The following is a 22,549-nucleotide window of genomic DNA, read 5'->3' as shown; positions in this document are numbered from 1 at the left end:
AAAAAAAAAAATTGACCAACTTCTGCCAAATTGAGAAAAAAAAGAGAAGATACATTTATCAATATCAAGAATAATCATTATAGCACTACAGACATTAAAAAATAAGTGAATAATATGCCAACTTTACAGAAATAAATGTAGCTTAAATGAAACAGATTCCTTGAAAGATACAAATTATCAAAGCTCATTCAAGAAGAAATGAACAGACAACCTGAATGATCCTATATTATTTAAATTTGAATTTGCAGTTTAAAAACCTTTACACATACACACACACACAAAACCAGATGCCTTCACTGGTGAATTCTCTCAAACAATAAGAGAAGAAATAGTATCACCTCTACACAACGCAAAATATAAGAGGAGGGAATGTTTCCTAATTCATTTAATGACATCAGCATTACACTGATACCAAAAATGACAAAACATTACAGGAAAAGAAAAAGAAAATTGCAAACCACTATCTCCCATAAACAGATACAAAAATCCTTAAAAAATATTAGCAAATCTAGCAACATATTGAAAAGGTAATACATCATGAACAAGAGAGATTTATCCCACAAATGCAAGGTTGCTGAAACATCTGAAAACTGATCAACATAATTCACTATATGACCAGAAAAAACATATAATCATTTCAATACATGCAGAAAAGCACTTGATAAAATTGAACATCCACTCATGCTAATATATATCAGCAGACTAGGAATGGAAGGGGACTTCCTCAACCTCGATAACATCATACATACAGTGAAAGATTAAATGCTATCCACCTAAGATTGGAAACAAAGCAAGGATATCTTCCCTTGCCACTTCTATTTAATATTGTACTGTCCTAGCTAGTAAAATAGGAAAGAAAACAAAATAAAAGGCATACACGTTGGATAAGAATATATAACATTTGTTTTTAACTGAAGTTGTCATAGTCATCTACGTAGAAAATCCTAAGTAATCTACAATAAAAAGTTACAACTAAGAAATGAGTTTACCAGTGTTGCAGGATACATGGTCAATATTTTAAAATTTTATTTTTATATAACCCCAATGAACAACTAAAAGTTGTAATTAAAAATACTAATTACGATAGCATCCAAAAACATGAAGAAATTATGTACAAGATCTTTACACTTTAAACTATAAAACACTGCTGAGAGAAATTAAAGAAGACCTGAATAAACAGAGATGTTGTGTTCATAAATTGGGAGACTCAATATTGTTAAATTGCCATTCCATCCCATATTGATCTATAGATTCAATGTAATCTCAATCAAAATCTCACCAGGTGTTTTTGTAGAAATTGACAAGTCAGTTTTAAAACTTACACAGAAATTCAAAACATCTAGAGTAGCCAAAACAATTTTGAAAAGAAGAACAGAGACTTCCCTGGTGGTCCAGTGGTTGAGACTTCGCCTTCCAGTGCAGGGGGTACGGGTTCAATCCCTGGTAGGGGAGCTAAGATCCCACATGCCTCCCGGCCAAAAAACCAAAACATAAAACAGAAGCAATGTTGTAACAAATGCAATAAAGACTTTAAAAATGGTCCACATCAAAAAAAAAAATAAATAAAGAACAAAGTTGGAGGACTAATAGTCCTGGCTTCAAGACTTACTGTAAAGCCACAGAAATTAAGACAGTGTAGTACTCGCTAAAGTATATACATAGAGATCAGTGGACGAGAACAGAGTCTTTTTTGTTGTTGTTGTTGTTTTTTGCGTTACGCAGGCCTCTCACCGCTGCGGCCTCTCCCGCCGCGGAGCATAGGCTCCGGATGCGCAAGCTCAGCGGCCATGGCTTATGGGCCCAGCCGCTCCGCGGCATGTGGGATCCTCCCGCACCGGGGCATGAACCCGCGTCCCCTGCATCGGCAGGCGGACTCTGAACCACTGTGCCACCAGGGAAGCCCCAGAGTCTTTTCATAGATAAACACACACATATGATCAAGGGAATTCAATGGAGGAAGGATAGTCTTTCCAACAGTTGCTGCTGGAACAACTGAATATTCATATTAAAAAATTAATTTCAACTCATACCTCACACCATACAGAAAAAATTACTTGTATCAGACAATAAACCTAATTGTAAAAGCTAAAACCATAAAATTTCTAGAAGAAAAAAGGGTTCGACAAAAACTTCTTTGATAGCACATAAAAAGCATAAGCCATAAAATTAAAAAATCCAAGAACTGGCTTTCATCAAAACTAAAACTTCTGCTACCTAAAAAATTGTTAATAAAATGAAAAGATAAATTACAGGATGGAAGAAAATATTCACAATACTAGCATCCTACAAAGGACTTTTGTTCAGAACATATAAAAACTCTTACAACTCAATAATAAATAAACAATCCAATTAAACTTGGGCAAAAGATTTGAAGATATACTTTATCAGAGAAGATACATGGCAAATAAACACATAAAAGATGACCAGCTCCAAAGGCTCATCAGGGAAATGCCAACTAACACCACTATACACCTACTACAATGGCTAAAATTAAAAAGACCATTAATGCCAAATTTTGGTGAGGATGTGGAGTAACTGGAACTCCAAAATAGCTTCTTCTTAAGTTAATCGTAAACTTAGCATATGGCCCAGCCATTCTACTCCTAGGTTTTTCCTAAGAGAAATTAAAATAGATGTCATACATCTATTTTACATACATTTGTACATAGTTTGTACATAGTTTGTGGACACAAAGACTGGTACAAGAAAGTACATAGCATTTTCAATGATATTGGCTTAAATTTGGAAACAACCCAAATGTCCATCCACATGTGAAAAGATACACAAATTGTGATTTAGCTATATAATAGAATACTACTCAGTAATATAAGTGAAAATTTACAGATATACATGGAAGAGTCTCACAGACTCTTCCATACTTACTGAGTGAAAGTAGCAAGACACAAAAGAGGACCTATTTCTTGAGTATATTTCTATAAAATTCTAGAAAAAGCAGATCTAATCTGTAATAACAGAGAGCAGATCAATGCACTTTAGCTTCGAGGGAGGCAGGGATTGACTGCAAAGGGGCTGAGAGAATTTTGAGGGTGAGGGAAATGTTTTACATCTTGATTGTGGTGGTAATCATGGGGATATACATATTTGCCAAAACTCATTGACCTATGCATTTTTAAAATAGGTACAATTAATTTTATGTAAATTATACCTCAATAAACTTGATTTAAAAATCCATCATCACTCTAGAAAGCAGAATGCTGTCTGGAACAGCAATCCATCTAAAATGATATAAGATCTAGTTTTAAGATGACTAGGCATCTAATAAAGTATTTGACATATCCTTCCAGCAATAAATTACCACCAATTACCACTTGGGTAAAGTAAAATTTAAATAACTCATTAAAAATAACTCTTTTAAAGAACACATACTTCTTACAAAAGTTCTATGAGAAAAATCAGACTACTTGTTTTTTAGATAGAGTGACAAACACACACATGCACACACATTGCCTGTGATTTTCAAAATCCTATGAGAGGGAAGAAATTAGCTTTAATTATTTGTTTAATATCATCATTTGAACTTTTAACCTTTTCCTAACTTTGTAGGTGCTGTGAAGCACTGTGGGAGCACTCTAGGTAGATGGAATACTCACCACCACTATGGAAAGAAGGAGTGTGAGAGCACATGCTGTGATTGGGGAGCTACTAGGGAAGCACAGTTGGGGAGATGAAGCCAGAGACGCAGACAGGCTTATTAACCACTGAAGGATTTCAGGCTGTAGAATCCATGATCAAATCTGCACTCTGGTGGCAGTTCAGGGGATTAATTGAGCGGTGGGTTGGGAAGACTGGAAGACAGAGGATTACAGATAGAGGGCCACTGCTTGATCATGGTAAAACAGCAAAGATCTAGATTAAGATAATGACAGCAAGGATGAATAGACTAAATTGTTTTTGACAGTATGTATTTAGAAAGGCAGAACTGATGGGATTTGGTAGCTGATTGGATATGGCATCAGGGGTGAGGGAGGATTCTAGGATAACTTCTGACTTGGGATTCTGTCTGTCTAAATAACTGTACCATCCCTCAAATTGGAGAATATAGGAGGAGAAGCAGGGGAAAAGATTATGAATTCATATCTGCACATAATAAATCTGTATACCTGTGAACATTCAGGGGGAGGTATCCAGCAAGCCACGTTAATATGTGGATGTGGAGTGAGGAGTGGTCTGGGCTGAAGTCAGAGGTAGGATACCAAAATCAAAAATAAACTCTCAATCTGTATAAAATGGGAGGAGAGCTAAAAATGGAACCTTAGAGAACCTCAATATTTTCATGAGGAGGCAGAAGAAGAGCATTAAAAAGTGATGAAAAGTTGCATCTGGAGTCATAGAAGCAAGTATGATGAGAGTTCTATGATGGTGAAAGTGGTCAGAAACCATCAAATGCTGAAAAGTCATCAAGTAACATAAGAGAAATATGTGTATCAAGTAGGACGTCACTAGTGACCTTTCCAAGAGCAGTTCCAGGAGAACACTGAAGAAAAGAGCCAGAAGGCGGTGCTGTGAGGGGTGAATGGGAGGTGAAGAAGCAGAGAAATTCAGTGTTCACTACTATTTCAATGCGTTTGACTATGAAAGGAAGGTGAACATTTGATTAATAACAGGGGAAATAATTTTAAAGAAGAGATGTATGTATGTTTCTTTGTTTCATGGTGTGGCTTGGGCCTGTACCTGATGATGTAGCAAAATTCATGGGGAGAGTGGGGAAGGTGACAGAGTAAAGGTATCAAAGGGAATGTTATGGGATCCAGAGTGGAACCAGTGCTGGAACTAGTCTTAGACAAGAGGAAGGCTCCTTTTCCACTGAATTGAAACTGAAAAGATTTATGTACATGTAGGTAAGTCATTGGGTGGGTGGTGAGGAGCAGATAAAATGAATGAAGTGCCAAGTAAAAGGTGAGATTCTCTGTTGAGAGGGCAAGGAGCTAGCTGATCATGTGAGTTTAAAGACAGCAGTGAAGGCTGGAAAAGGTACTGATGAGAATGGAAGAGCTTTAATATCTCAGTAATTAGGGACTCCTCTTAATCCCAGTATATGTATATGGAAATATGAATGATGACTGTCAGGTAAAGAAATGCTTTTTACACATTGCTTCCACATAGGAGGATGACACTTCTAGCTCACTCCTGAGGAAGACATGTTTTTCTCATTCTTACAACAGTGGTGATGGCCTTTTAACCACAGTGCATTTGTGCAATAATTATAAGGATTTAGAATGGAAGCCCTAGCCTTGCAACAGAGTTTTCTTTCAACATGACACTAACTGACCTATTCTAAGAGTCAAATTCCAAAAATCTTAGCATCTTGGCAGTAGCCACTGACACGTTTACATATGACAGCATTCTATTTTAAACCATGATCTATCTCAGCTTCTTACATTGTAAGCTACACCTTTCATGTCAAAATTTCCAAAGGCTTGCATAACAAGCATATGAAAAATATCTCATAAATGCTCCCTAGTGGGGAAACTGCACAGGCAACTACCTGTTTATATATGCAGTAACTTGAATTATACATGAAAATTCCACATGGATGCCCAGAATCAGCACTGTGTTAATTCAAGAAGTATATTAAAATTTCTGGATGTATTTAGTAGCAGATCCTAAGAAAAATCTGTTCTTTAAACAGGGTTTTCTTTAAAAAAAAAAAAAAAAAAAGATCTGTTAGCTGGAATCTACTGTTTCAAGGAATCTACTCTTCCTAGGAAAAATAATCTGTAATAAACATTAATCTTATAATACATTTTCAAAAACCCTGGGAAACTCCATCTTTAGATCCTTTAAAGAGCCTGTAAAATTTCCCTATTCTATAAAACTTCAGTCATATTGAAAATAAAATTTAAATGATAAATGTCAGTTGCAGAAGTTATCACCTTTTCATTTGAATGCTTGACTTCTATTGGATAATTCTCTTCCAAGAGACCTACTTGGGAAAAAGAGGTGACAGCCAACTCATTGCCTAATTGATTTAGGAACAGTGCCCAGGGAGATAGTCCAATTAAGTTTACAAGCTGGCAATTAGCAGGAAGCCCTCTAAATCCCTACACTGAGAGCCTGTTTACTTTAGTAAGAAGGCAAATGTGCTAGAGATAGGAAGAGAAAGCTGTGCTTTTTGCAAAGCTGTTGTGAGTAGGCCCACAAGGCAGGGCTGAAGAAAGGCTAGGTATATGTCAGAAGACAGCCTTCTGTTTGACAGGTAACTTGGGTTATTGAGAGAGAGAGAAAGAGGAGGGAGGAGGGAGTTTTAACAGATATGCAAAACATCTAACATCCACTTTAATAAGTGTTGAGTATAGAGACATATCACTGTTAAATGTGTAGTTGGGCAAAGTAGAACTGGATTATCTCATAATAAATGAGATTCCAAACATATTTTTTCTTGGACAATACTGACATTATGAATGGATTTAGTTGCATTTTTAATATGTGGAAAGAACATAGCCCTCACATTATATCCCTGATATCTTTCAAGTTAGTCAAGTCATTTTCATTAGATTTATTTCATGTGTTCAATTTCAGAGGGAAGTAGATCCATAAAAAAACAAAGTAAACTGACAGCTATTTAACAAACACTACAATGTCTTAAAAACTTAACTTTTAGCACAGAGCCAAATCTTATAAGGGGTTTTTAAGTGTATTTACTTTTCTATGTTTTCAAGTTGCGGTGATGTGCATTAATTAAAATCGGTTTTTTAAAACCTAAGTGAGGTTCTTTCAAGAATGTTAAATTATACAAAACTGCCTAAAGGGACTTCCCTGGTGGTGCAGTGGTAAGAATCCACCTGCCAATGCAGGGGACACAGGTTCGACCCCTGGTCCAGGAAGATCCACATGCCGTGGAGCAACTAAGCTTGTGCGCCACAACTACTGAGTCTGCGCTCTAGAGCCTGAGAACCACAACTACCGAGCCCGTGCTCCACAGTAAGAGAAGCCACTGCAGTGAGAAGCCTGCACACTGCAACGAAGAGCAGCCCCCCGCTCTCCACAACTAGAGAAAGCCCACGTACAGCCAAAAAATTAAAAATAAATACCCAACTCTAAAAAAAAACCCCAACAAACTGCCTAAAGGATATTATTTCAGGACATAGCCAGTAATGCAAAACTACAAAAGGCAAAAAAATCACAATAATGAAATTCCGCTTTAAAGCTTCCTGGTTGAAATGGGATACATTAATACACATTTTTCCAAATATTGATTAATACTTTTGAATATTTTAATCTAAAATCTTTAGCAAATGCTAACTAAATATTTCCTTTCTCTTTTTTAAAACACTTGCTTTACACATTTCCAATCTGGGAAGAAATGGACACTTATAATCTAAAATAATTTTAATAGAAAAGTATTACAGAATTTTGTAATGGACATACTTTTAATATATTCTCATGTGTACTATTTCTTAAGGAATTTTTTAATAGACAGTTTATTTTGGAAAGCATCAAATGTGGCTAATTCAGTCTTTTTATTCATCACAATGGAAAATTAATGCAATTTCAAAATTCTTCAATATATAATGTACCTTGACATTTAGAAAATCATCCACAAAGCTTTCTTAAGGAAACTATATGAAATGTTTGAAAGGCAAGCACATTGATGGAATGACAAACAGAAAATCTACATTCCAAGAATAGTTTTATTGTCTTAGTTATATTGTCACCATCATAAAAAATTTATTTACTCACCAACTTCCTTGACTTACCAAGTTTAAAAAGAAGTACACCCAAAGGTCCTCTGTCAAACTTGAGGAAGAGGAGATCATAGATGTCCCCACTTTCAGGCTTCTTAGAAACAACCTGCGGAGCTATCCACTGCATTTGAACAAGACTGCTAGAAACATCAAAGAATTTTTTGAATTGTAGAGTCTCCCTAGGTGAGCAGTCTTCAGCCAAAAGCTGGATGTTAATAGGAGAAAGAGCCATATCAAAAATTTGCAGCTCCCCTTGGTTACTGCCAACTAGCAGAATGGCACCACTTGGGTGGCAGCTTATTAATGAAGGCAGAACTTCAGCCTGAGCTAAGACAGTCACTCTACGGTGAGTTTCATAAAGGATTACTGAAGAATCTTCACAGCCCAGAATCAGTTTGTCTTCAGTAACATTCCTGCAACAGCTAATGGCCTTCGATCTTAGTGGTATTCTGGTGACTGATACACACTGGATTTTGTGCCGAACACATTCATAGATGCAACTGTCAGCCATGGGCTCTTTGTCTACACTGATGGAGCACTCCACTGTCAACACCTGATAAGGCTGTTTGGTGCCAAAGCGAACATCCAGTGGATCCCATTCCGTGCGTACAGAACTCAGAACCTGTAAGAAATGTATCAAGTATGTTCATATAGACCTTGGTTTTTCTTCAGCTGTCATGCATAGCCCTGCATATTAATCTAGAATCCTATTGAATACCATCAACTATCACCTTAAATATCAGCAGCATATAAGCAGGTATGTGTATATCTCATATAGAACACATATAAATATATATAGCACATATTTAGGACAGCTGCAGAAATTAAACTATAAAATTTTAACTTAAACACTTCGTTTTAGGAAGTCTGTAAATAACATAAAGACAAATATTTCCCATGATATATAAAAACTAATGAAGTGGGCTTTTAGTAAAATAATATGGCTAGCAGATATCTAAAGACATTAAAAGTTTGATTTTTAAAAGGATGAATAAAGAACTTAAACAATTTAGTCAATCTCCTTCCAACCCACTACCCCTCCCAATTCTGAAATTATTGGTAAATTACTTACCAGAAATATATATTTCTAATTAGTTGGGCAGGGTAGGCAAAGGAAAAAACTTTAAAACCCTGTCAACAGTCCTGTAGAAATATTTTACTGTCAGAAAAGATATGAAGGGTTGTTAAGTAGATAAATGACCAATAGAAAGAAATAAGAAGGTAATGCACTAGTTTTAAAATTAAAAAAAAAAAGACCTGGTAGGTAATACGATTTGCAATACTGGAGAGGCAAAATTTAAAAAGCATTTCTGGTGCAGAAAGGAAAGGCTACAAAGAAACGCCACAGCAGAAGAACAAAGAAATAAAACAACAGGCCATTCACTTTATTCATATGTAAATGTGGGAGGCCAAGAACCTGGAGAGTGGTATCAAAGATAGTTTCTAACACTTTGTCGAAAACTTCAAAATTAGATTTAGAAACATTAAAAAGTACATTTCTACACGAGATAAAATTTCACAGAACTATGCATGTGCGCACGCACACACACACACATACACAAGTGCATGTAAAATCCGATGAAATCCAACTAAGGCCAGTACCTGAGTTAATAGTATTATACCAAGGTCTTGTTCCAGGATTTGACAATGTACTGCAGTAATGTAAGATACTATCATTGGGGCAAACAAGGGGAAGAGGTACAGGAAGGGAATTTGCTTTTAGCCTATTTTGGCAATTATATTAGCAGTTTCTTGAGAGTCAAACTATTTCAAAAAAAAATTTTTCTTTTTTTAAAGCACATACAGCTATGTTACATGGTACTGACTTGGGGAGGGAAAAGGGGTTGATGTGAATCTTTTTAAAAATCCATCCTACACATCATTACCAAACTAACCTTCCTAAACTAAATGTTTTTGCTATCATTCCCCTGTTCAAACCCTTTAATAGCTACCACTAACGAATAAATTAAATTTTTATTCCCCTGCCTGGTATGCAAAACAATATAGGATCCATATCCAACCCCTTCCCTCCCTCACACTCACTTTCCTGCTCTTGTTTTCCTTTTTTGTCTAATATATGCTTGAGTATGAGCTACATGCCAGGCACTGGTCCTGGCACTGCTGGGGATACAGCAGTAAGTCCTCACCCTCAGAGAACATACAGGCTAATGGCTGAAGACAAAGTAACAATTCACAAACAAACATACATAGGATGTTAGTGATCCTATATATGTACTTCCTAAGTACTATGAAGAAAAATAAAGCAAAGTAACAGGAATGGGAAGGGGAGGTAATAGAAGTCAGGACAGGCCTCTCTGATAAAGTTGACCTAAAATAAGTGAAGGGTAAGCCATGCAGCCACCTGGGAGAAGAAGGCTCCAGGCAGAGGAAGCAAACATCCTAAGGTAGCACTCTTGGCCTGATGAAGGAACAATGGGAGACAAACATGGCTAGATAAAAGGGAGCAAGGAAGAAAACACTGGGAATTGGGGGAGGGAGAAGACTGTGAAATGGCTTGTAGGCCATTATCGGGACTTTGGCTTTTCCTCTAAACAAGATGAGAAGCCATAAGGAGGGACAAGACCTGACTCGCAAATTCTAGTGTTATCTCCGACAGTCTCCCTTCATTACTCTACTCTGAGGTCAAACTAAAGCTGCATTTTCCCAGCTCTGTAACTTGTTAAATTAAACAAGGAGGCTGTTCAACTGATGAGGTCCGAATTCCATTGCAACCTCTGTAAGCAAACCAAAACCCAAACCTGCAAATGCCTCAAAGTTACAAAATCAAAACACTAAGGATAACCATTACAACAGCCAATTAGGCTTTAAACTATAGCCAATCAAATAATTTCCTTTCTTTGCTTCTGCACTTTCACTGTCAGTCTTTTCCCTGCCTCATATCAGTAGGATGTTCCTAACCACTTCCAGTTTGGCACTGCCCCACCAGAAACGATTTACTCAAACTCTGAAAACTTTTACTATGCCTCAGCTTATCTTTCAACAGCTTCACTCATGTCCTTTACCTCAGGGGTCCCCAACCCCCAGGCCACAGGCCAGTACCAGTCCGAGGCCTGTGAGGGATCCGGGCCACACAGCAGGAGGTGAGCAGCAGGAGAGCGATTGCAGCTTCACCTGTATTTACAGCAGCTCCCGAACGTTCGCATTACCACCTGAGCTCCGCCTCCTGTCAGATCAGCGGCGGCATTGGATGCTCATAGGAGCGTGAACCCTACTGTGAACTGCACATGTGAGGGATCTAGGTAGCACGCTCCTTATGAGAATCTAATGCCTGATGATCTGAGGTGGAGATGAGGCAGTGATGCTAGCGCTGGGGAAAGGCTGCAAATACAGATTATCATTAGCAGAGACCATAATAAATCAATTGCTTGCAGACACATATCAAAACCCTATCAGTGAGTGGCAAGTGATAATTAAGCTGCATCTGGTGGCAGGCTTTATAGTGGCAAGTGAGTTGATGTACTTCAATTGTACAGCTGCATCTGGTGGCAGGCTTTAAATCAGAATCCGACATTTATTTTAGTCTGCACATGGCCTGCCCATTATTTTACTTACCACTTCTGTCTGCGCCTCTTTCCCGTACTGAGCACTTGTCTCAGTCACAGTTTTGGTAAGCCCACAAGCTAACCTTAGCCAGAATGAGTAAAAAAAACAAATGTCGCTGGAGAGCTTCTTTGAAAAGGAGGAAAGACCAAATGATAAGACAGCAGAAGACTCTAAGACTACCAACAAAAAGAAAGCTGCATTTAAAAGAAAATACCAAGAGTCCTACTTAAATTAATGGGTTCATTGCAACAGGTGATTCACACTCTCCAAGCCTGCTTTGTATAATATGTGGCAACCGGCTATCCAACAAAGCCATGAAACCTTCAAAACTGCTTCGCCACATGGAGACCAAGCACCCTGAATTAAAAGACAAGCCTTTGGAGCTTTTCAAAAGAAAAAAACGTGAACACGAAGAACAGAAGCAATTACTGAAGGCCACCATTTCATCAAATGTGTCTGCACTGAGAGCATCATTCTTAGTGGCTAACCGCATTGCTAAAGCTAAGAAGCCCTTTACTATTGGTGAAGAAGTTGATCCTGCCTGCTGCTAAGGACATCTATCGTGAACTTTTAAGAGGCTGCAGTTCAAAAGGTGGCACATGTTCCTCTTTTGGCTAGCACCATAACAGACGAATTGATGAAATAGCAGAGCATATTAAGGCGCAATTGTTAGAGAGGAGTAATGAGTCACCGTGGTACGCAATCCAGGTTGATGAGTCTACCGATGTTGACAAGACAACAATGCTTGTTTTTGTGCAATATATTTTTCAGGAGGATGTGCATGAGAATATGCGATGTGCACTTTTGTTGCCAACCAATACCACAGCGGCAGAACTATTCAAGTCTTTGAATGATTACATGTCAGGAAAACTGAATTGGTCATTTTGTGTCGGTATATGCACGGACGGAGCAGCTGCCATGACTGGACGGCTTTCTGATTTCACTACTCGGGTCAAAGAGGTCGTTTCTGAATGTGAGTCTACGCACTGTGTCATCCATAGAGAAATGCTGGCTAGCCGGAAAACGTCACCTGAACTTAACAACGTTTTGCAGGATGTGATTAAAATTATCAACCATGTTAAAGTACATGCCCTTAACCCACGTCTGTTCGTGCAGCTCTGTGAGGAAATGGATGCAGAGCACACGTCTTCTCTCATACACAGAAGTGAGACGGCTTCTAAGGGTAGATCACTGGCCAGAGTTTCTGAGTTATGAGAGCCGCTCCAGAGATTTCTTTTAGAAAAACAGTCACCACTGGCAGCACATTTTAGTGACACAGAATGGGTCGCAAAACTTGCTTACTTGTGTGGCATATTCAACCTGCTCAACAAACTCAATCTGTCACTTCAGGGGAGAATGACAACTGTATTCAAGTCTGCAGATAATGTGGCTGCATTCAAAGCCAAACTGGATTTATAGGGGCAACGAGTGAACACTGGGATTTTTCACATGTTTCAAGCATTAGCAGAGATTTGGAAAGAGACGGAGCCCAGGGACTTCTTTGTCCCAGCTGGTGCATGATCACCTATCTCAGCTTTCAAAAGAGTTTGAGCATTACTTCCCAACCACACAAGACCCCCGAACTGGGCAGGAATGGATCCTTGACCCATTTGTGAATAAGCCAGGTGAACTGACCTTGTCCGTGCTAGAAGAGGATCAACTACTTGAGATCGCAAATGATGGCGGCCTTAAAAGTATGTTTGAGACAACTTCAAATCTCCATACGTTCTGGATTAAAGTCAAGGTGGGATAGCCTGATTACCACAAAAGCACTGAAAAGCCTGCTTCCATTTCTAACATCCTGTCTTTGTGAAGCAGGGTTTTCTGCAGTGACAGCAACCAAAACGAGATTACGGAGTAGCCTGGACATAGCAACACACTTCGTGTGTCACTGTCTCCCATCACCCCCAGATGGGACCATCTAGTTGCAGGAAAACAAGCTCAGGGCTCCCACTGATTCTGCATTATGGTGAGTTGTATAATATTTCATTATATACTACAATGTAATAATAATAGAAATAATAGAAATAAGTGCACAATAAAGGTAATGCTCTTGAATCATCCCAAAACTATCCCCACACCACCCCCCCATCTGGTCCATGGAAATACTGTTTTCCATGAAACCCGTCCCTGGTGCCAGAAAGGTTGGGGACCACTGATTTACTTGAAATCCACACTCTTCACCCACACAGACTCAGTATTTCCTACCAACAATACTCACTCTTGAAGAATTAGACCAAATGCTATTTCAGTTTCTGAATTTCTTCCAGCTGGGCAGCATCCTTCCTTCCTTAGATCTCACTTCCATACCCTCTTCCCCACTCCAACTTGGCCAATGTGTGACATTCGTTTGGCCTTTTATTTACTTCTAATTTTTGATCATATGTCATCATTTTGACTATAAGCTTAAAAAAATAAACTGTCTCATCTATTTTACACTTTTTTGTGTATGCTGTGTAGGCAGCTAGCCAAAAACTATGCTGGTAAGAGCTTTTTAAAAAATATATAAAAATTTTAAAAAACATCACACTATAATGGTGGTTGAATTATCATACTTTCAGAAAGCTTAGAGATTTGTAAAGGAAGCCCTAGGGCAGAAAACTGGGAGGCCAGGTGACGCTGAATAGGACCTGAACTCACACAGGGACAGCCTAAAAGGAGGGGCCAAGCAAGACAGCAGTCTTGGCATAGAACAGGTTAGCCCCAAGGTGCAGGAAGAAGGGTCCCAGGCTTCCTCAGTTCCAAAAGTATGTAAGACTCTTCCCAATAGGCTCTGTAGTTTCACCAAGAGAAAGGGGTTAAAAGGGAAGTAAGACCATGGACCCCTTATACTCCTTCTCCTCCACTGCCAATCCCTGATATCTCTAAAAAGCTAGCAAAGGTCAGATTTAATACCAAATTCTGATTAAAAAAAGAAACGTAACACTATATATTTATTGAAGTATAGCTGATTAACAATATTATATTTGTGATTCAATATTTTTATAGATTAGACTCCATTTAAAGTTATTACGAAATAATGGCTGCATTTCCCTATTTCTTAATACCCTACTCCTATTTTGCCCTTCCCCCATCCCTCTCCTCACTGGTAACCACTAGTTTGTTTTCTGTATCTGTAAGTCTGCTTCTGTTTTGTAATATTAATCTGTTTTATTTATTAGATTCCACATATAAGTGTTAATATAGAGTATTGTCTTTCTTTGTCTGACTTATTCCACTAAGCACACTATTCTCTAGGTCTATCCGAGTCTCTCCACATTGTTGCAAATGGTTTCATTCCTTTTTATGGCTGAATAATATTTCATTATATATATATAAACACAAATACATACATATATATATATATATATATATATATATATATACCACAACTTGTTTATCCATTCATCTGTCGACGGACACTTAGGTAGCTTCCATGTCTTAGCAATTGTAAACAGCGCTCTTGTGAACATTGGGGTACACGTATCTTTTCAAATTAGTTTTCTCTGGATGTAACCAGTAGTAGAATTTCAAGATAATATGCTAACTCTAGTTTTTTAAGGAACCTCCATACTGTTCTCCATAGTGGCTGTATCAATTTATATTCCCAGCAACAGTGCAGGACAGTTCCCTTTTCTCCACACCCTCTCCAGCATTTATTGTTTATAGATTTTTTGATGATGGCCATTCTGACTGGTGTAACGTCACACCTCATTGTAGTTTTCATTTGCATTTCTCTAATAACTAGTGATGTTGGGTATCTTTTCATGTGTCTATTGGCCATCTGTATGTCTTCTTTGGAGAAATATCTATTTAGGTCTTCTGCTCATTTTTTGATTGGGTTGTTTTCTTGATATTAAACTGTATGAATGAGCTGTTTGTATAATTTGGAAATTTATCCCTTGCCGGTAGCATTGTGTGCAAATATTTTATCCCAGTACGCTGGTTGTCTTTTCATTTTTTTAATGGTTTCCTTTGCTATGCAGAATCTTTTAAGTTTAATTAGGTGCCACTTGTTTATTTTTGTTTTTACATTCATTGCTCTAGGAAGTGGATCCAAAAGGATATTGCTGCGATTTATGTCAAAGAGTGCTCTGCCTATGTTTTTCTCTAAGAGTTTTATAGTGTCCAGTCTTACATTTAGGACTTTAGTCCATTTTGAGGTGTGTGTGTGTGTGTGTGTGTATGCTGTTAGAAAGTGTTCTAATTTCATTCTTTTCAATGTAGCTGTCTAGTTTTCCTAGCACCACTTACTGAAGAGACTTTCTTTCCTCTATTGTATATCCTTGCCTGCTTTGTCATAGATTAGGTGGCCATAGGTGGGTGGGCTTATCTCTGGACGTTCTATTCTGTTCCATTGATCTATATGTCTGTTTTTGTGCCAGCACCATACTGTTTTGACTACTGTAGCTTTGTAGTCTGAAGTCAGGGAGCCTGATTCCTCCAGCTCTGCTTTTCTTTCTCAAGATTGTTTTGGCTATTCGTATTTTTTTGTGTTTCCACACAAATTGTAAAAATTTTTTGTTCTAATTCTGTGAAAAATGCTATTGGTAATTTGACAGGGATTGTGTTGAAACTGTAGATTACTTTGGGTACTACAGTCATTTTGACAATGTTGATTCTTCCAACCCAAGAACATGGTATATCTCTCCATCTGTTTGTGTCATCTTTGATTTCTTTCATCAGTATCTTAAAGTTTTCTGAGTACAGGTTTTTTGCCTCCTTAGATAGGTTTATTCCTAGGTATTTTATTTTTTTTATGTGATGATAAATGATACTGCTTCCTTAATTTCTCCTTCTGATCTTTTGTTAGTATATAGGAATGCAAGAGATTTCTGTGTATTAATTTTTTATCCTGCAAGTTTACCGAATTCATTGGTGTGCTCTACTAGTTTTCTGGTAGCATCTTTAGTATTTTTCTATGTATAGTATCATATCATCTGCAAACAGTGACAGTTTTACTTCTTCTTTTCCAATTTGTATCCCTTTTCTTTTTCTTCTCTGATTGCTGTGGCTAGGACTTCCAAAACTATGTTGAATAAAAGTGGACCGAGTGGGCATCCTTGTCTTGTTCCTGATCTTAGAAGGAATGCTTTCAGAATTTCGCCATTGAGTAGGATGTTAGCTGTGCGTTTGTCATATATGGCTCTTATTACGCTAAGGTATGTTCCCTCCATATCCACTTTCTGAAGAGTTTTTATCATAGATGTTGAATTTTATCAAAAGCTTTTTCTGCATCTATTGAGATGATCATATTGTTTTTATTCTTCAATTTGGTAATGTGGTGTATCACGCTGATTGATTTGTGAATACTGAAAAATCCTTGCATCCCTGGGATAAATTCCACTTGCTCAAGGTGTATGATCCTTTTAATGTATTGTTGGAGTCAGCTTGCTAGTATTTTGTTGAGGATTTTTGCATCTATGTTCATCAGTGAACATAGAACTGGCCTGTAATTCTCTTCATGATATCTTTGGTTTCGGTAACAGGGTGATGGTGGCCTCATAGAAAAGGTTCGGAAGTGTTCTGTCCTCTGCAATATTTTAGAATAGTTTCAGGACGATAGGTGTTAACTCTTCTCTAAATGTTTGGTAGAATTCACCTATGAAGCCATCTGGCCCTGGACTTTTGTTTGTTGGGAGTTTTAAAATCACTGATTCGATTTCAGTACTGGTAATTGGTCTGTTCATATTTTCTATTTCTTCCTGGTTTAGTCTTGAGAGATTGTACCTTTCTAAGAATTTGTCCATTTCTTCTATAATGTACCAGTTTATTGGCATGTAGTTCTTCATAGTAGTCTCTTATGATCCTTTGTGTTTCTGTGGTGTCTATTATAACTTCTCCTTTTTCGTTTCTGATTTTATTGATTTGGACCATCTCCCTTTTTTTCTTGATGAGTCTGTCTAAAGGTTTATCAGTTTTGCATATCATTTCAAAGAACTAGCTTTTAGTGTCATTGATCTTTTCTTTTTTTTTTTAGTCTCTATTTCATTTATTTTTGCCCTGACCTTTATGATTTCTTTCCTTCTACTAACTTTGGGTTTTGTTTGTTCTTTCTCTACTTGCTTTAGGAGTAAAGTTTGGTTGTTTACTTGAGATCTTTCTGGTTTCCTGCGGCAAGCTTGTATCGCTATAAATTTCCCTCTTAGAACTGCTTTTGCTGCATCCCATAGGTTTTAGATCATCGTATTTTCTTTTTCATTTGCCTCAAAAAATGTCTCATTTCATTTTTTGATTTGCTCTTTGATTTCTTCAGTGATTCAGAACCAGACCTTATTGAAGAAACCGATAATTCCAGGTTTGCAGCAGGAAATGTACATGAAAGCATGGGCCGTATTGTTACACCAGACAGAGGGAAGCTACCCAAGACTACTGAGGTCATGACAAGAAGAGGAGCCAACTTGAGGAGGCTCCCACTGCCCAAAGTTAAGAATCTGAGCTTTCAAAAGGATAACAATTACAATTTATGAAACCCATTAAGTCAAGTATGTTTAAATCCATGAATTAATAATGCTATTTAAAAAACAAAAACTAATTGGTTACCTTCAGGGAGTGATAGGGAACCAATTCAATCTTGAAAACTAGTAAATAAAAGAAACAGATGCTTATCCTGATTATACTATATGAATCCAGCCACTGGGAAAACAAGTAGGAGATGAGTAGAAGTGTCTCATTATAAAAATATCACAATTAATAAAAAAAATAATATCATTAGATATCACCATTTTGCAACCGTCATGAATTACTGGATCTAGGCATTAAGCATCAATAGCTGCTAAAATCAAAAAAGAGAGACAACCAAAAGAGAGAAAGAGAACCTGACATTATGTGCCTTCTGATTAAAAAGCACTCCTTTGCACACAGTCTTGACAAAACTGACTACTAACTTGCAGAATTTTCAAAAGACAAAGAAACTTGTTGAACCACACCATGATGATGGAACAACAAAATCCAGACTGTGGGACACTGCAGTTTCAACAGATAAATTTTAATTTAAAAAAAAGGGATGGAGTGGGAACTTGCAGATTAAAAGAGAGTTAAAGACACATTAACTTGTTTTAAATAGATAATATTAAACTACAGTTTTGCAGGATGCACATTTAGGTGATAAAAACTATATGAGAAAATGTGTAAAAGTCACAATAGAGATTACTTTGGGGCACCAGGAAAGGGTTGAGATCAAAACAGAGTACGTGGCACTATTGCTGGTGCCTGGCAAAGTTCTATTTCTTGACCTGAGTGTGGTTCAGGGGTGTTTCCTTAGTAAAAGCTCATTAAACTATATATTTAGTCTCTGTGGTTTTCCTTAGTGTGCTTTAAAATAAAGAGATTTTTTTAAAAAATCATCCCTAAAATAAAAAATCTTGGTTATCTGGTTGAAAGCTAACACAGTTCATACATTTCTTTGGAAGAGATGTCTTTTAAATATTTTGGCTTTTCAGTTGAATAATGCTTTCTGAATACTTCTTTTATCAAATTATACTATATTAAAAGTTGGTCACATTTTGACTTTCCCATCAGTTGGCTGCTCCTCTAAATCACTGCAAAATTAGTTTTTAATTTTTATGGGAAAAAACTTACCTTTGTGAGGTTGTATTTCCCTAGCCCTGACAACAGGTTTTAAGGTTTAATAGCTCTGCTTATGTGTTTTTGATTAATTTGGTTAAACAAATTCAAGTGACCTTTTCTGAGTAAGATATCTTGAAATTACTGCCATACTCAGAAAGCATTAACAAATCCATACAGCTGAAAAGCTAAAACATCTGCTTGAATACAAAGGTAAGGAAAGAGTAAGTTGTGTTGTCACCACATTTTTGACAAAGTTAATGAATTAAATAGTTCTATGATGACGGTAATCACCTTTTCCAAATTTAAGTATAAAGAGTGTGAGGAATTTAAGTAAAAATGACTACCATGTTATGTACAATAATCCATACAGACACCATTAAAAACTATTTTTAAGTGAATCGTACTGATAAAAAATTTCTTTTTCTTCATACTATTGTATATTTTTCAAAACAAATTTTTTTCCCCTAAACTACATAAATCTCTCTGTTCTGTGCTTCTAATTAAGATATGTACTGTTGTTTAGAGCTCTGCAGTGTGAAATTAGACCAGCAGTTTTCTAATATCCATAAAATAAATTAAGAAATGTTCCTCCTCTGAAAGACAGATAATTCAGTCACAGAGAGCTTACTTCTATGTTTCCTTTGTTTTCTTTTTTTTTTGCTGCTTGGTAAGCCAATTTTCTACTTGGAATTTACTGTTAACACTCTCATTTGGTTCAGTATGTGGGCTTTATCCTTTCCATGGTCTGTTATGCAAAAAAGATGGCTTAACATTTTTTTTCCAGTCTGCTGTAAAGCAGTGGATCTCAACTTGGATGCACATGAGAATCACCTAGGGAACCTGTAAGAGAATACTGATGCCTCCTACCCCTCTGGAGATTCTGATATAACTGGTCTGGGTGGGCTCCTTTGTAAAAGCTCTGCAGGTGACTGTAATGTGTTGCCAAGGCTAAGAACCACTACTCTAGGATCTTGCCATTGTCCAAATAAAAGCTTACTATCTTTTCTGATTGAAATTGGGTGGGAAATTATTTTTTTTAAGTTCTATCATTTAATAGATGCAAAGATTAAATTTCTTCTCTATGAGGCTGCTACTTTTCTAGTCTGAGTTTTAGGGTTTAAGAGTATATCGTATCTCTTATTCTGAGGATTAGCTCAAGGAGTCTATTGGTCGCTAGTGAAAAAATATTTAAAGACATATGCCTGAATATTACTTTTATAGACTAGTGGTTTTAGTTCATGTTACCCTAAATAATGTGCTACAATTCACAGTTAAAGATTATGTCTTCACACACACACAAAGAAACAATTATTTCCCCAGACATTTCTTCCAAAAGCCATTCACCTTTTGCATATAGAAATTCACGTGAGGTTCTGAAAAAGAAATCTTTACAAATTTTCCTAACAATTTTTTTTTTTTTTTTGCGGTACGCGGGCTCTCACTGTTGTGGCCTCTCCCGTTGTGGAGCATAGGCTCTGGACGCACAGTCCCAGCAGCCATGGCTCACAGGCCCAGCCGCTCCGCGGCATGTGTGATCCTCCCGGACTGGGGCACGAACCCGTGTCCCCTGCATCGGCAGGCGGACTCTCAACCACTGTGCCACCAGGGAAGCTCTAACCGTTTAATTTTGATAGACTGATTGAAAGAGCCAAATTCGAGACAAAAGCTACTTGTCAGAAAAAATGAATTATATATCTTAATATATTATGATCAAAAAATTAGCTATGCAGTCAGTGGTGAACAATTAAAAATCAGGTGCAAGTATTATATACAACTTTATGAAAATCTATTCAAATACTTAAATAAGATGGATAATTTTCCAAAAATACAAATTAAGGAAAATGACTCAAGGAAAAGATAGAATTCCCGAAAAACAAACAACCCTCGAAAAATGGAATCAATTATAAAAAATCTACCTTCCTTGAAAGACAGCACACCCAGGCAGTTCTATATGAGTTTTACCAAACATTCAAGTATCATATAATTCCTTTTGGGACTAGTTCAGAGAGGAGAAAAGAGAAAAGCTAGTCAAATCACTCTATAGGGGTAGTACAACTTTGATATGAAACTTAGAAAGGATAGTAAAAAAAGTAAAATTGTGGGCTTCCCTGGTGGCGCAGTGGTTGGGAGTCTGCCTGCCAGTGCAGGGGGCGCAGGTTCGTGCCCTGGTCCGGGAGGATCCCGCATGCTGCGGAGCGGTTGGGCCTGTGAGCCATTGCTGCTGGGCCTGCGCATCCGGAGTCTGTGCTCCGCGACGGGAGAGGCCACGGCAGTGAGAGGCCCGCGTACCGCAAAAAAAAAAAAAAAAAAAAAGTAAAATTGTGTACCAACCTTGAGCAAATTGTATATCTCTTTAAAGTTCCCCCCTTATTATCTCTCTAGGTAGAAACAATCATTCCCCACTGGCTCCTCTACAGCTTACACATACTCTATCCACAGCATTATTTAACACTTTAGTGTACTCACATGTTTTCATATTTGTCTCTCATTGGTAGACACTAAGATCCTTGCGGGCAGGGATAGTTTTGTATTTATATCCCCTGGCATGAAATACAGTGCTTACTCCATGGTCATGCTCAGTAGTTGATGAATGATGTGAAAAGAGAGAGGGAAGGGCCTTTCAGGTAGAAATACCAGTAATTTGTACAGACAGGAGGTGGGAAATAAAGAAGCAGTAAACCATTTGGCTAGAACATAGATTTGTATAAAGAAATAACATTGGAAAGGTAAGTCAGGGCCAGTCAGGGGGACCTTTTCAGTGCCGAGGCTAAGTTTAGTTTCAAAATCTACTGAAGGCGTTTGAACACGCAATGGCTAAATCAGACCTGTGCTTCAGAATCCAGATGTGCACGTTTTTGAGCTGCCCAGGACCTATGTGGTTTAAATCCATCATTTTAAAAATTAGAAAACTACAGTCAGAGAGGGTAGGTGATCTACCCAAGGCCAAAGAACATAGTATTAGTTAAAAGCAGGCAGAAGCTGACAGGAAGTAAATTTGATTAAAGTCACACAGTATATGGTCAACCAACAGGCAAACCGAGGTTTATCCAACTCCAAAGTCCATAAACTAGATGACACCAGGAGATGAAGTACATAGACCATACGTATACCCTTTTTGAACAGTCCTAATTTCAGGTAATAAACTCATTTCAAATAAAGGTAATTTGTGTAATGTAAAACTAAAGGCTGATTTATATTATTTTTACTTTTATTATAAAACAGAACATTTAAAAGAATTCTAGTTGGCTTTATTATATTAAGTCATTTTGATTAAGTCTTTTATTCAGTTAGCTTCTGGACCCAAGATCAATAAAATGGTGGGCATGACAGGAACTGAACAGGAATAAAGCACTTCTTTATCCTCACAAAATCCATACCTGAAGCATTACAACTGGTATTTCTTACTATAACAAATTGGAAAAGTTCCAGAAAAAGGTAAAATAATTAGTTAAAAAGGACTCTTCAGTCTTAAAAGATAGCCTGTAAATTTATAAAACCAGAAGAGGTAGGTAGAGATAGAGAAAACTTGTACTTGTTCATTGTATCTCAGAATACTAATTCTGAAAAATTAAAAAACTTAAAGCCTAAAAGATAATGGATTTAGAGAAAATACAGGAACATACTATTTTACCCAAGCCAAAACATTAAAAAAAACAGGTTGGAGGAGGTTGCTTTTTTTAAAATTACATAAAAAAAGAAACAGAATTTCATACTCAAAGTACTGATGCAAG

General features: G+C 37.3%; 1 protein-coding gene across 1 annotated transcript in view; it reads right to left on the bottom strand.

Annotated features, from left to right (window-relative positions):
* WDPCP (WD repeat containing planar cell polarity effector) overlaps nt 1–22,549 on the bottom strand; it is a 255,317-nt gene that overhangs the window by 91,806 nt on the left and 140,962 nt on the right. Inside the window, exon 12 of the mRNA XM_067703850.1 lies at nt 7,719–8,328. Within this exon, the coding sequence (XP_067559951.1) occupies nt 7,719–8,328 (610 nt within the window). The remainder of the gene's footprint in view (nt 1–7,718; nt 8,329–22,549) is intronic.

The sequence above is a fragment of the Pseudorca crassidens genome, chromosome 14 (genome assembly GCF_039906515.1).
Source record: "Pseudorca crassidens isolate mPseCra1 chromosome 14, mPseCra1.hap1, whole genome shotgun sequence".
NCBI lineage: Eukaryota > Metazoa > Chordata > Mammalia > Artiodactyla > Delphinidae > Pseudorca > Pseudorca crassidens.
The sequence above is the reverse complement of the archived record's forward strand: the minus strand, read 5'-3'. Positions and strand labels throughout refer to the sequence as shown.